This window comes from Vicia villosa, linkage group LG7, assembly GCF_029867415.1.
Source record: "Vicia villosa cultivar HV-30 ecotype Madison, WI linkage group LG7, Vvil1.0, whole genome shotgun sequence".
Lineage (NCBI taxonomy): Eukaryota > Viridiplantae > Streptophyta > Magnoliopsida > Fabales > Fabaceae > Vicia > Vicia villosa.
In genome coordinates, this window is record NC_081186.1 from 79,799,728 (window position 1) to 79,816,357 (window position 16,630).

Below are 16,630 nucleotides of genomic sequence, written 5' to 3' on the forward strand. Positions count from 1 at the left end.
GTTTTAGGCGTAGACTTTTGATCGGAAAAATAGCAAATGTACTATTTTTACCGATGTAGTTATAGAGAGTTTCCCCAAATATCGATCTCGAGGGCTGCGTAGTAAATACCTATTTTACTATTGATTCTAATGAACAAAAACACGGGTTGGTTTGATTTATAAGACTTTAAATGATAAACATAAAAATATAGTGATAGATGCTTAATTGTAATTTTGGCCCCCTATTATTCTTTTTTGTGAGTTTTAGTCTTTCTATTTTAAAATTTGGAATTTTAGTCCCTCTATTTTAGTTTTTAGAGGATTTTGGCCCCCTTGCAAATCCAAAGACAATTTTTAATGAAATGGAACTCACATTGATGACATGTTCAACATAAATCTTAAATAAAAATAGTTTTTTGAACAGATCACTACTCAACTGGCACTGACACATAATTAATGTGAGCGTCATTTCATTTAAAATTGCCTTCGAATTTGCAAGGGGCCAAAATCCTCAAAAAACTAAAATGTAGGGACTAAAATTCCGGATTTTAAAATAGGGGGACCAAAACCCAAAAAAAAAAAGATAATAGAGGGACCAAAATTACAATTAAGCCTAAGAAAAAACATGATAGGGTGAGTGGTTGATTCAACAAGCCGTGATCCAAACCCGAATTTCCTCAATACAAAGACACTTTCAATTACCTAACCTTAGATTGTTCTTCCTTAAGTCCTTAATGAAAGAAACTATCAAACTACCAATCCTTATTCGAATGACCATTCAAACAATTCTTGATTTTAACCATTAATATAATCAAAGTTTACGGTGAATAACAAGAGCTCCTAGTCTTAGGTAGTACTCCTATTAACCTAATTGTGTGAAAACCCTAACAATCACAATCCTGTTAACTGTTAGTCATAGATCTATTTGTATTTGTCCGATACAAAAGCATAACAACATCACACAATCAAATTAAAATAAATAAACGATGCATTAAGGAAATAATAGATCCGAATTCATTATAATTGTCAAATCAAGACCACCCCTTAGCATTGGGGGGTTTAGCCTGTCATAGTATTCGTAGAAAACATAGTATAAGAGTTAAACATTACAAAGAATAACAATAACGTTGATCTTCAATGGTGGTTACCCTCGAATCTTGCTGTCTCCGAATCCTCTGTGATAGCTATCTTCTCTGTAGTGGTATTTTCTCTCGTAAGTCAAAAAAGGTCCTCTCTCCTTACGCAAACTTTGTTTTAAATAGTATCAGCATCAGTCTCAGTGTCAGCAAAAAGTCCAAAGTACCCTTAATGACAAGATAGATTAAAACAGATCACAAAGTGAAGTTTCCATTATCATCCATATACACGGGCCGTGTTGATTCACACGGGTGCCCGTGTTAATCTTTTGACTCACGTGGCTTTGTGCTTTGCATCAGACCCATCAACACGAGTCGTGTTGATGCACATGGGTGCCCGTGTTGATCCACTGACTTCATCCTTTTCATGCATTCCTGAAGCTTTTGAACACGGACTGTGTTGATGCACACGGAGGTCGTGTTGACCTCCTGATTCTTCAAAAACTTCCTTCTCTCAGCCTTCCAGAGTCCCCAAAGTCTAACCATTATTTCCTCTGATCACAGGCATCAACCTGAAACACTAACACTACCAAACGAAGGCATAAAAAGAATCTTTTGACATAAATTTAAGCAAAATGCAATGCGATGCTATAGATTAAGAAACACACTAAACTTTCTAGAAAACAAATGAAAACGACCAAATGTATTACCAAAGTGTTGAATTTGTGCCGCATAAACGACGGAAACTTAATAGAAATGGCGACCGATCAACTTTTTATACACCCATAGACTAGACAAATAACGTGGATCCCATCGAGTACAATGGGCGTGAGGGGTGCTAGCACCTTCCCCTCGCGTAACCGACTCCCTTACCCGTATCTCTATTTTGCTTTTACCATGCTTTTTCTTCCCTTAGGTTTATTTTGTGCTTCCTTTCCCTATCTTGGGATAAATAGACATGTATGATGACTCTTTTTTCTTGCATCACTTTCGCGTTTGTACTTGGATAAAAGTACTGGGAGTGACAGCTGGCGACTCTGCTGGAGACGATTAACCAATTACTGGTCCATTCTTAGCAAGTTGATCTTAGCTTCTATTTGTTTCCTTTTCTATCAGTGTTTATTTGTTTATTGCTTTATTTCTTTACTGCTTTATTTCTTTATGCATTGCATTTTTATTTTCCTATATTATGGATTATTATTGTTGTGTTGTTCCAGTGGGTGGGATGATGTTACATTGAGGTAAAAGGACCAATACCCCTACCAGAGTGTTACTTATGATACCTAGGATAAAGTGGATAGTCATGACTCCAGCAAGATGTCATGTCTTGTTTGGTGCGATCATGAGACCCAAGCCCAGTCGAGGTTCAAATGGGATACCATCGTTGGCATGTATATAAAACGATAATGGTATTTCATGAGAACTGTTAACGCTGGTGAACTTTTGACCTACTCTATACTAGACCATACCTGTGAGAGGGGTAGGGAACTTTTGTTTTGTAGGAAACTATGCTTTCATCCTACTCTATGACCATTCAGACATCCAGAATCAACATCGAACCTCTGAATCTGGAGGATTCAAACTTCTTTGACTTATATATCGCCTATTTATCAACAAGCAACGTCGAACCTCTGAATCTGGAGGATTCGACCATCTTTTACCATCATAAGAAGCTATTATCCGAGAGCCATTGATATTTGATCCTAATTTCTGCTGCATTCACATCATCATTAATATTTTGCATTCATGCATATGCATCCATGATTACCGACACTCTTACCCCCTTCCTCTCCTCAGATCAGACAAGATGATTCCTCGACACCGATATCAGACAAGAGCCAACAGACAAAGAATCATGGAGAATTACAAACAAGATCAAGTTACTATGAGAGAACCCCATGCTGCCTCATAGTGGCACTTCCATCAGTGGAGCCTAAAGACTTTGTGATGGTCAGAGAACATTTCATTTGCATCAGAATAAGGCCAATCTTGCCATTGTTTAGATTTCTCAAGCATTTTTAAATTGAAATATTTTCGCTGTTATCAAGAAATGCTCATTGTAAGAAACTCATTCTGTTTGAATAAATAAAAATAATGCAATATACATGTTTTTCTCAAATCATTTCATTTTTGTCATTATGTTCATTGATATTCAACTCATTTGTCTAAAGCAATCAAAAAAGGAGAATGATGAAAATGAAAAACATATGAATTACTAACTGTATGCTTTTGGAACAAAAATCTTGCTGACGATGTACAAACATTATTTCAATTTCCAAACACTGGAGTTATAAGAGAGTGCAACCCTCATCAACCCCTTTGATCCTAAGGAGTAGGAGTTTCGTTTCAAAAATACAAAACCCCCAATCTTAACCAGGGGCAGGGTAGTCTTCAGTTAGTTCGACTGAGCACTCAACTTTCAGGTATTCCATCAGAGGATCAATCATATCCCATCTCTCACAACAAAAGTAGAAGAGTACAATCCACAATGTGCGTCTCTCATTTACTAAGAACAAGGCAGTCACAACCTTCTCAACAAGTCAATCACAAAAGTCATACAACTTGTTCCCGAACGAGAGACAAAAAAAGGGGCAAAATAAAATTATGAATAAAAAAACAAGAAACAATAGCGCGCTAAGTAAAAAAAATACTCGAAAGCAAAAGACAAGGACAAAAAAAACCCTCCAAGGGAAAAGTTTTTATGATCATCAATGAAAACACCAAAGGGTGGTTGCCACCTCCATTAAAACCATGGGGATCCTCATTCACCACAATCCTTCCTGAAAGGTGAATACTCGTGTCGAACTAGCTAGACGTAGGACTGGAGAACATCACAAAGAGGGGGTGAGTTAAGTATGAGCCTTTATCCTTTGTTTCTTAAACCGTGAACCAGACCACGTTACAACCCTCAAAAGTCCTAACTGAAGTAGGGTTCGTTCTGAAAGCATACAAACAGTAAAATCATGTCAAAACTGACTCCTAATATGTTGCTTGTCACTTGTGTTAGTATCAATACAACATTATTAACAAATAAAAACTTTTACTTTGAGATTAACATGTGCAGTGAATCCTCATTATCTTTTTCCAAACATAATCGTCTCTAATCTGAAAGTAAGTACTTGATACCAAGGAAAGTTCAACAGTGAAATTCCATTGAGCATTCTTACAAGGGCAAAAGTTGGTCATCCACTAAGCAAATACCTAAAAAATTCATTAAGTGGAATAATTCCTTTCAATATGGGGAATTCATCCCATGATCAACACTAGGGCAGACCATTGCGAATCTCCGTGATTCACGCACATCCGAGTCCTTTCTCAAGAGACCTTGTAGGCTGGGGCAGGCCAATAACAGTTCATTTCTTCACCTTCAATTGAATGTCGGATATCGAGACAAGTGTCAGGGAGTCAAGCCAAACACCTTCACAAATACTTCCTACAAGCAATAACCTTTCCTCAAGGGCACCCTCCATCCATTATCAGTATCTTGGAAACAATAATTCCATCCATAATCATACATGCATCATGCATATCATCACATTCTCATAAAGCTAAAATTTAATCCATCATTGATAATCCCCATGCACCAGAGCCTATTTCATTGGCATGTCTCTCACAATGATCTAATCATCAATGATGCAGGGGCATCCATCCTACTTTAATTCTCAAACAGAGTACTAGAACTCCATCCAACGTAATCCCCAGCAGAGTTAGCAGCTGTCGCTCCCAGGATTTTCATCCAAGTACCAACGCGAAAGTGGCGCAGGAAAATAGAGTCGCCATCCATGTCTATTCACCCAAGATAGGGAAAGAAAACACAGAATAAACTTAAGGGAAGAAAAAGCATGGTCAAAGCGAACCAAAGATACGGGTAAGGGAGTTGGTTACGCGAGGGAAACGTGCTAACACTCCTCACATCCATCGTACTCGATGGGATCCACGTTTGTTGTCTAGTCTATGGGTGTATAAAAAGTCTACGCCTAAAATTGAACTAGGATGCATGCAAAATGTAGGAAAAAGAAAGAATTGTAAAAAATACGGAGAAACGGAGTTTTTAAATAGTTGTGCTCGCTTAGGTCCCGCAACCTAATGCCTATGTATCCCCTTATGAGGAATCAGAGCTTCCATAGAATGCGGATGTAACTGTTCACCTAAAAAAACACAAAACAAACAAAAATATTAGTCGAACTACGACGCTCTTATTCTTCATAAGGTTATAACAATATTTTTTTATAAACATTCCTCATAAGGTAATATGGTTATAACTTGAATTCTATAGTTTAAAAATAATATTTTAAATTAAAAATATATGATAGTAATAATACTAATGCTATAATTTATATTTACAAAATAACTTAACTTATAGAAATATTAAGAAATAAAGTAAAATAAAACAAAATATTAAATTAAGAAATAAATATTAAACTAATTAAATAAAAATGAAATAAAAAATATACAAGTAAGGTAGATGAGACAAATCAACAAATGAGTGATAGTTGAGTTAAATTTATTTCCAAGTTGTTCTTTGCTTATAAAAATGTACTTTAGTACCCACGAATACTTTAGTATCTATTGTGAAAATGATGTTAAGAACAACATATAATAAGGAACACAATTGGAAACAAGAAGAACAATAAGAATTGATTTAACTACTGTTATTCTTTACTTTCTCTTTGAAACAAGATTACAAATGTTACAAGAATAACAAATAACCCTCTCGCCCTAAATTAGGATTTGCAATACTCAATGATGAGAGATTAGTATGTTATTTATAATAAACCTAACATACTAAACTAATGAGATTTTTCATAAATATCCATTACAAGCTAAGTTAAACAATTGGACATAAAAAACAGATCCAATTTAAACTACTAACAACCCTAGTATTTCGACACCCACATACTAGAACACTCTTCAACTACAGTATGTAGGTCTTCGACAACAACATGCAAACAAGCTTCGACTTCATGCATATTCTCTGTCGAATCAGAAGCTACCCTTCAACCTTAATTGAGTTCGATCCAATTCTCACAAATCTCCATCTTGGAACAAACTCTATAGTATCAAAGAAAAAACTAGCTTTATTCATGCACCTTTCTTCATGCAATGTCTTGGTAATCATATCAGCAACATTATGATCTGTCGAAACCTTCAGCACTTGGACTTCGCCACGCTCGTTTACTCCCCTGACGAAATGCAACCTCACATTGATGTGTTTGGTTCGCTCATGATATGCTGAGTTCTTCGACAAGTGTATAACACTTTGACTATCACATTTAACAGTGATACCTCGACCTTGAAGTTTCAACTCCTTAGCAATACCTTCAAGACACAATGCTTATTTCACAGCTTCAATGAGGGCAATATATTACACTTCAGTGGTTGATAAAGCAACAACCTTCTGAAGTGTTTCTTTCCAACTAATTGTTATGCCAAACATAGTGAAAACATATCCAAAAATAGAACACCTATACTAGAATACTCTTTGACTATAGTATGTAGGTCTTCTACAACAGCATGCGAATAATCTTTGACCTCATGCATATTCTCTGTTGAACCAGAAGCTACTCTTCGACTTTAATAGAGTTCGATTCAATTCTCACAGTATGCATCCTGCCTATGCCCAGATACTATATATATATATATATATATATATATATATATATATATATATATATATATATATTATTATATAAAAATGTATATTTACCATTTTTAAAAATGCATTACTAATAAACTATTACACATTTTAATATAAATATTTATTTATTAATTATTATAAAAATTAACAATAAAATCTTCGAATATTTTATCAAAGTCGTTATATTTTTTAAATGATATAATATTTTTTAATTTTTAATTTATTTTTACTAAAATTATGAATACTAGATACAAGTACGAGTACTTAGATAACTATAGAATAAATGTACAATTATAAAAGGTTATGTTCAAACAACTATAAGCTCGGAAAAGAGAATTTTTTCAAGGGTTAAATACCTTTTACCCCCTGCCAAATAAGCGAGTTTTGATTTTACCCCCTTTAAAAAAAATTGTTGCGCAGGCCTTACCAAATGCAGATTCCAACCATTTAAACCTTTTACCATGTTTTTACCTAGAACACCAGGTTACCATCCTACGTGTCTGTTACCAATTTATTTTTTCTGAAACAAATGCCACGTTGGCACATCATCATCGTTTTCCCTCCTTCTTCCTTACAGACCATAAAATTCCCAAATCAAAAATTTTGAACACTAGGGTTTGGCAAATCGTGTCCATCATCATCAAAGGCTGCGCAGTCTTCTTCTTCATCATCTTCTTCGTCGTCATAATCAGTAAGCGGCATGGATCAAAGCTACAACAATGGAAGCAACAACTCGCTTGAGATTTCGAGTGTTCCCCAGTGTGGTTGCCGTTTGCCAATGAAGATGTGGGTAGCAAATACAATGCAAAATAGAAACCGGAAGTTTTGGAAGTGTCGTTTGGCTGGGGTAATATGTCGCATGAGTTATATATTTGGCTGGGTTAATTTGTCTCATGATATATATGCGTTTTATGCCAATTTTTGTTGATGTTTGCAGGGTCTTAATTCTTGTGACTTGTTTTTATGGAACGATGAATTTGCCTCAGCCATGGGTGAAAGTACAAAGAATGAAAATCGCGACTGCAAGAAATGTAATGTTGCATTGGTGAAGTTGGAAATAACAGTGAAAAGCTTGAAAAAACAAAGTTGAAAGTTACCATCATGCAGAAGAAGATTTATCAAATGAAAATGACCTTCATGTTTTGTTTGATCATGTTTGCAGTGATTTTGAAGTTCAAGATTTAGGCATTAGAGTACTATAATAACAAGATTACTGTAGTAGGATTGTGTTAAGTTGTTATAGTATGCTTGGTTTAAGTTGTTGTAGTCTTGTGATGGGTTTGGTTAAAATCAGTCATGAAGAAAAATTATGTAAACTTCAAATGAATTAATGGAAATTTTTGTTTACAATTTATGGCATTAGATGTATTAAATTGTCTCATTGTTTTGTTTATAAGGTGTAATGAATCACTTGTGCACCAGAAAATAAATTGTAAACAACCAATGAGCACAAAATGTAGTTCATATTAATCAAGACCTTAAGTCTTATATTGTCATAAACATTAACTTACACAAAACATCAGTCAAAGATCACTAGATCAAAACACCATTAACTTACACAAAACAACATAACATTGTCATAAAGATTACACAAAACATGAGACAAAACATAAAGAGACAATATTCTATTTCTTTGCTTTCTTGTTTGATTTTTTTGATCCACTTCCCTCCTCTTCATCTGTCAAAGACATTGGTTGGTCACTATTGGATCCTGGCCCTGTAAATGGTTTTGGTTTTTTAAACCAATTTATCTTGATTCTTTCACTTGACCTCTTTCTCATTGGCTTGATCTCTTTCACTACTTTCCTTGTCTTGGTGGCCTCTTTGTAATTCTGAGCAGTGGTGATGTCTGGTAGGCTTGTTATGATATCATCAGAAATTCCATCAAAATAGTTAGTCTGAGCTGGATCATTTGGGATGGCATCAGTTTCTGCAGCAGTAGGCATAACTTCACTTGCTTGTGTTGCATCAGTAGGCGTAACTTCACTTGCTTGTGTTTCTACAACACTTTCATCATGGTTTACAGCATTTTGAGTAGAAACTTCTCCATCTGCATGCTGAGTTGTTTGAGTTGATTGAGTTGTCTTCATTTTTTTCTATCAAATAACAGAATTATCAGTTAGAATTATCAGTATCAATAGACACACATAAACAACAACTTAGGTTTGTACATCATACCTTTCTCTTGAGAGCATTTTGATCCTGAACTGAGCTTTTACAAGACTGTGCATTATGCCCAAATTTATCACATGTTGTACATCTATAAGAGACTCCAGGCAACCTTCTTCTAGCCCCATCTTCACCAGTCTCTCTAATCCTGAGTTTTCTAGGCCTCCCTGGACCCTTTTTAAACATTGGTGGCAACAATTCATCCGATTCTACCTCATGCCACATATCCTGTCCATTAATGGGACTAACAGCAAAACTATAACACAACTTATACCTCTCTCTAGAATAACACTCATCCATAAAATCCTCAGGGTTTTGTTGTCTAAAACCTAATGCTGCTACAGCATGCCTACAGGGAATGCCCACCAACTCCCAAAAGTTACAACTGCATGACCTTTTTGAAATATCCACTATAAACTCTCGAGTATTGAAAGAATATGTGACCTGAAACTGTTCATTCATTGCCCAAGTAGGCAGCCAATGAGCACTCAAGGCAACCTCCTTGTCTAATATTTTCCTAGGTATGGGCATGACCTTATGTGGCCATTTTTCTAGCTTCAAAGCAGATGTTGAGCACCTATTCATTAAATACTTTCTGATCCATTCACACATGGTCAGAATTGGCTTACCCTTAGCATCTAATATTGTTGCATTGAAAGACTCAGAAATGTTGTTCATTAGAACATCACATTTTGGAAAAAAATTAAAAGCATGCTTACACCAGCTTTTTGGTTAACTCCCATAAGCCAACTCAATGCCTTTGGATCAAGTTCTTTTAGCTCATTCATCTTGGTCATCCATCCTTGGTAGTATGTTGCTTTTGCTGCCCCCATCATCAAGTCCCTTATCAATGCTCCTCCACCAAATTTCTTTTTGAAGTTAGCATATAGATGTCTCAAACACAGTTTGTGTTCCACCCTTTCACCCATGTCTTCAAAGACTGAAACTAGTCCCTGCAATCACAAACTCAAAGACATATAAATTTTCACAAAGAACAAATAACACAAAGAACAACAAAATTTCACAAAGACACATAACTATAGCACTAACCTTTTGTTGGTCAGATATAAATACATATCTGTTGTCCTGCCCAATGTCACCCATCAGCAAATCAATAAACCATTTCCAAGTTTCCTTATTCTCTATTTCAACTACTCCAAATGCTAAAGGGAAATACTGGTCATTGGGGTCCCTACCCACAACAATTAGCAACTGACCCCCATATTTGGTTTTCAAGTGACACCCATCTACCCCAACAAAGGGTCTGTAGCCATTAGTGAACCCCTTTTTGCAACCATCAAAACAAAAGTAAAAGGACCCAAATCTTGGTTGTATGGATGGGCTAGGTCTGTTGACAGTGATACTCACAGTATTACTAGGGTTAACTCTATGTAGCTCAGATGCATACCTCCTCAAATTAGCATATTGCCTATCTGCATCTCCCTTAAGAATCCTCTTGGCTATGAGCTTTGCCTTCCATGCCCTTGCAATAGTGATGCCCACAAAAAAATTCTGCCTCAAGTCTTGAATAATGTCAGTAATCCTAACACTTTGTGATGTTTGCATCTTTTTTACAACAGCCTTGGCCACCCACCTTGAGCTTGCAGATATGTTGTCTAGAACCCTAGCACATGTGTGCTTATCAAATATTGTTTTTATAGCAAAAGTATGTTTGTGGCCCACCTTTGAACAAAGTATTAAAAACCCACACTTGGCCCTACATTCCACCCTAACCCTGTAGCTCTCGTTTTTCACAAACTTTACTTCCCTACCATTTAATACTGACCACTCACGTATAGCTTCTCTAAACTCATCAAGGGAATTAAATTCCATACCCCACTCAAATTTAAAATTCTTATTGAAATGCTCCTTTTTAAACTTTTCAAACTTGTGAACTTTCTCCTCATCTGATAAATCAGGGTCTGAGCTGTCCAACTCGTTAATTACATATTCATCTTCATCTTCCATTTCTTTCTTTTCTGAACCCCTCATAACATCAGATAGGGAAAGAGCTTCCTTCCTAGGTACAGAAACATCTATGTCTTCAAACCCATCCTCCAACCCAGTGGCACGTTCATCCTCACTATCTCCTAATCCTTCCACTCCTTCTTCATCACTTTGATCCTGAACATCTGTTTCATTAACACATCTAGGACTAACAACTGAAAATGAAACATCTACTACATCATGCTCTACATACATGACACCCTCTACTTCATTGGCATAAGAAAATGCAGCTACATCATAACAGTCATCATCTTTCTTAATTTGGAAAAAGTTGGGATCAATCTCAACAACCTTTGTCTGTACCCTAAATGTGCCTTCATTGTAACCCCACTCATTCAACAGCTTGTTAACGCAAATCATAGTAAAGTTGTCAATGTGAATGTCAGTAACATGTGTCGTTACCCCTCCCCTGTATATCATAACCCCATCACCCATGCTCACAAATTCCCATCCATGATGGAAAACAACACTGATTAAATGCATATTCTGAAATTTTTAAAGGAAATGAAAAATTTGTTAAACCCTAAAATGATGACAAACCCTAAAATTTGTTAAACCCTAAAATTCGTACCTTTTCATCTTCAATGACTTCTTCTACAGGTTTGTCCCGGTTCACGACCTTGGTTTTCTTGGATGACTGGCTTGACTGCATCGCCTTCTCACTCTGGCCTGACTGCGTCATCTTGCTTGACCGCGCCGTCTTCTTTGACTGGCTCGTCTTCTCCGTCTTGCTCGTCTTTGTCTTCTTCATTTTCGCCATTGCCTCTTTGCTTTTTTCAGAAGTGTTTGCCCTAATTTTTTTCAGGGGGTAAAATGAGAACAGTAAAACAATGACTTATATACTATGGCTTACGTGGCATTAGTAACAGACACGTAGGATGGTAACCTGGTGTTCTAGGTAAAAACATGGTAAAAGGTTTAAATGGTTGGAATCTGCATTTGGTAGGGTCTACGCAACAATTTTTTTTTAAAGGGGGCAAAATCAAAACTCGCTTATTTGGCGGGGGTAAACGGTATTTAACCCTTTTTTCAAATACTTACATAAACAGGAATATTATATTACCTCACCTAAATTTTATCATTGCCATTTTTATTGACATTATTATTTATAATTTATATAAAAAGAGTTATAAAAATATGTGAGTTTAATATGAGAAGATCAATTTTGTCATCATATAAAAATAAAGGAATAAGTAATTGAGTATTTTTGAATTAAGTTGAGTATCAATATTTTTATTTATTAAAATAAAAGAGAAAAGAGTATGTATCAACAATGTAAAATACTTTTATACTTTCAACCAATCAAAAATTTGTGTATCTCATAAAGTCTCGTTTTTTAATTTTAAAATATTGATATAATACAATTGAATATTATAATTTTATTGGTTAATAGTGTAAAATTAATTTAACACTACCTTTAATCTCTTAAAATAATAATATTTAATATAATGTTATATTTTAAAATAAATTAAAAATTTAAATTTATTTATATTAAAAATTGCAATATTCAAACCAAACTTATGAATACCAAAAAATTTATCTAGAAATTATTTCTTCTCATCGTATTTTCAATAATTTTATTTGATACAATACTTTAAATTAACTAAAATAACATAAAACATTATTTCGTGCATGATTTAGATCCACACACTAATGTTTATAGTTGGAGAAAATGATTGATACAATGATAGTGTAAAATTATTTTACACTGTCAATATATATCTATTAAAATTTTATAATTATAACGTCCGTTCCAAAACTTGAATTCACCATACTTTAATGTAAAATATATTTCTTCTTTTTTTTTTTTTTTTTTACATTTTTTCGTTTTATTATTTTACTTTTTCTTTGGATTAAGTTTATGTCCTTCCTATTAATTTCTTTAATCTAATTTTTACTTCTAGAAAGAGTTACATATTAATTTTATATAATATAATATTATGTTTTTATTTAATAATATATTTTAAATTATATATATATATATATATATATATATATATATATATTGTTTTAATGTACATATGTATCTAAATATATATATATATATATATATATAAAATATAATATTTATGAATAATATATAATATAATTTATTTATATATAATATTTGAAATAGATGCTTATATGGCATGCTATCTATCAACATTTCCGTCCCCTCTCTAAGGGATGGATGGACCCATATCTTTAATTTGAGGCGGTAAAAATTTAAATATAATTTATTTAGTTTACTTCCCATCACATATGTAAGAAAATTAATCATCAATATTTTCTTATTTATTGGATTGACATCACTTAGCATGGTACATCAAGAAATAAATAGAATGGAGAGTTCCTATTAATTTTTCTTAGTTATCTCAATGATTAAGAGTACCAATGATCGGCTAATTAACAAATAACTGGAAATTCCTCATATCCTAGTGAATAACTGCCAGAATGTTACAAAAGTTACCTAAGACCGTTACAAGCTATAGGGTGGTTCTGACATAGTACATGTCTGTAAATTCCTTTCAATGTTTTTGGTATTGGTATGTGATTGAATTGTATGAGCATGGCTTGGATCTGTTTGTGATAGTGATGCTAGCTATTTTGTTTACTATGCAGACTAGTTTGCTAATTAACTGTTTTGTGTTGGGATCATGAACTACATTTGGTTTTGTGGGTGTGCTATTGTTTGAATTTGATGATGTATTGACTGTTTGCATTTGTATGTATTTTGTATGGTTTGTGTTAGATGGTGATGAATTGAAACTACATAATGTATCTATGTGAATTGTTCAAATGTCTGCAACGTGTACCAATATTCTGACTTGCAACTTGTTAGTATTAGTAATGAATTTCCTGGCCATGAACTGTATAGGTTTCACACGTGCTCCTGTTTTTTGAGTCAAAAGTCTTTGAAGTGCAGGAATATGGTTCTATCTATGACATAAAATGTTGTATTTGTTTTGAAAAGTGAGGACCAGATCAGATCTCAATTTCGATGGCAACATTGAAAGTTTGAAAGATAGGGGCGTCGCCTTTGAAAATTGAAGAAAATACATGATTTCGATGAGGATCCAGACGGATTCAAATTCCAACTCACTAATGAAAGTGATCAAACAAATGAAGAAGACATCGATGAATCAGATGAAGAAGACTTTAGTACTGAAATTTTGATTTGTACTGTTTTTCTTGTTAACTTGGTTGTAATTTGGATGGTTTTATCTTTTTAACTTGGGTGGATAAATTATCACCAGAAGCTTGGTTGTTTAAATCATTTTAAATAATTTGATTATGTTAGTCTTTTTATTACTTATGTAGTAGCTTTTATAATTTGTTTTGTCTTATTTAAATTATAATTTTATTTTATATTATATTTATAAATTATAATGTTTCAAAAGTAAGTTTATTAAAACAAAAAATTATTATATTTAGATAGAAAATACTTGCGGTTTACCTGCGGATTTAGCTGCAGAATTACCTGCGGAATTTACTGCCGAAAATATTACCCACAAAGGTTTTAGCTGGGGACAAAGAACCGCAGGAAAATCCGCAGGTAACGTGTTTCCTGCGGAGATTAAGCTAATATCCGCAGGTAAATCCGCAGGAAATTCGAGTATTTCTAGTAGTAAAAATACATCAATACATTACCCAATAAAATAATAAAGCAAGTAACATCTATCTTGAATCTCCAACAAGATCTCACAACAACAAACCAAAGCAAGTTATTTATCCAAACTTACAAACTTTGCATTCCATGCACAAACACTTTCTACATGATACTTATACTAAATTAGACAAAACCATACATTCTAAGTTTTTTTTTCCACACATCCTCAATACTCAACCAAACTTTTACATAAAACAACAACATTAATTTCCTCACTTATACACACACAACCCAACAAATAAACCGACCCAAAAAATGACAAAACAACGTTACAATTAGATGTTCAAGCTTCAAAACAATAATAATTATAGCAAATTATATATATATATATATATATATATATATATATATATATATATATATATATATATATATATATATATATATATATATATATATATATATATATATAGGGGACGACTCAAGTGAGAACACTTGGTTATTATGAGAAATGAGAACAATGAATAACGGCCATTAAATTTTGATTTTGTTGATTTTAATGGACTGGATTGGTTTCTTTCTATGATCCTTAGTATTTATTTTAAATCAACATAGAAAGAGAAACAAATCCAGTCCATTAAAATCAACAAAATCAAAATTTAATGGTCGTGATTCATTGTTCTCATTTCTCATAATAACCAAGTGTTCTCACTTGAGTCGTCCCCTATATATATATATATATATATATATATATATATATATATATATATATATATATATATATATATATATATATATATATATATATATATATATATATATATATATATATATATATATATATATATATATATATATATATATATATATTAATACAAAAAATTGAATTAGATTTTATTGTTTTGTTGTTAATTAAAAAAAACATAAAACTATGATTAAAGCTATGATTCAAATCATACAAGGCTTAATTAGAGTCAAGAACAAGTGGTTATTCGACTCATGAACAATATGTAATTCGAGTCACAGTGTTCACGATTCGAATCATTCACAAATTGTAATTCGACTCACATAATTTTGATTTTTTTCTGTTTGCTTTGATTTGACTTACAGGGTATTGTGTTTCGAATCACTCACCCAAATCTCAATTTTTTTTTGCAATTTGAAGATGTTTTGAGATTTCATTTATGTCATGACTTAAATCAATCTCTGTCGCACGCTCGCGAAAAATGAACAGAGTCGCCACCAATATATTTATCCCATAAGGGAAAGGAATATCAGAAAACCTATCAAAGGGAGGAACAGGGTCTTGCGACCAGAGAATCAAGGTACGGGAGTCGGTTACGCAAGGGGAAGGTATTAGCACCCCTCGCGCCCATCGTACTCGATGGTATACACCTATGTCTGTTTCTATCTAAAGGGTGTGTACTATGTCTATGTCTACATGCGAATGAATGCAAAAGGAAATACGGGGAAAAGAAGGAAATATTTACAAGTGTGCTCGTTCAAGCCCCGCGACTTGATGCCTACGTATCCTTTTCAGGAATCAGAGCGCCGTAGTTCGGCTCAATAGTTTCTGTTTGTTTTTGTGTTTTTTAGTTGGGCGGCGTTAACGTTCGCGCTCTTGCACAAGGGGACAACCTAGGATGCAATGGAGCGGAAATAACGGTGCCCTTAAGAAAGCGAGAGAAGAGAGAGAGAGAGAGAGAGAGTTTGAGTGTTTCGAGGAAATCCCTTAAGCAAGGGAAACTCGAGTTACTCTTTGGTTTGTGTTTTTTAGAGGTTGGGAACTTACGCCTGAATGGAACCCTTAAGCAAGGGAGCTCCAGACACTCGAACATCCCTTAAGCAAGGGAAGTTACAAGCTTCCATTCCCTTTTATTAGTCAAAGTATTTATTAGTCATTTTTTATGAGTTTTCTTGGTATTTTTTAATGGGAGTTTATTCAAGTATTTTTAGATGTTTTATGTTGCAAAAGAAAAAGAATGGAAAAGAGGGAACTATTCCTAATTTCTAAATCTATGTTATTGTTGTTCTAAATTCTAAAAGTAGCGTTAAAACGGTATTAACAAAGTAGGCCTAAAGTATGGCCAAAATCAATGTAAACACAAACATACGAAATTTAGCACAAAAACACATAAGAAACAAATCAAAATTAAGTGCAAAAATAACCTA

At 33.7% G+C, this 16,630-nt stretch overlaps 1 protein-coding gene across 1 annotated transcript; it reads right to left on the bottom strand.

The window, feature by feature from the left end:
- Window positions 1-8,318: 8,318 nt before the first annotated feature.
- LOC131619449 (uncharacterized) lies at window positions 8,319-11,629 on the bottom strand. Its single transcript, XM_058890542.1, has 5 exons — window positions 11,441-11,629; window positions 9,913-11,355; window positions 9,582-9,815; window positions 8,872-9,417; window positions 8,319-8,789 (listed from the first exon to the last, which is right to left on the bottom strand). The coding sequence occupies exons 1-5, from the start codon at window positions 11,627-11,629 to the stop codon at window positions 8,319-8,321; spliced, it is 2,883 nt and encodes a 960-aa protein (XP_058746525.1).
- Window positions 11,630-16,630: the final 5,001 nt, after the last annotated feature.

Coding starts and splice junctions, on each gene's coding strand:
- LOC131619449 (XM_058890542.1), bottom strand. CDS start 11,629: ATGGCGAAAATGAAGAAGACAAAGACGAGCAAGACGGAGAAGACGAGC. Junction 11,356..11,440: donor AAGTCATTGAAGATGAAAAG/GTACGAATTTTA, acceptor TAAAAATTTCAG/AATATGCATTTAATCAGTGT. Junction 9,418..9,581: donor GAGTTAACCAAAAAGCTGGT/GTAAGCATGCTT, acceptor TCTGCTTTGAAG/CTAGAAAAATGGCCACATAA.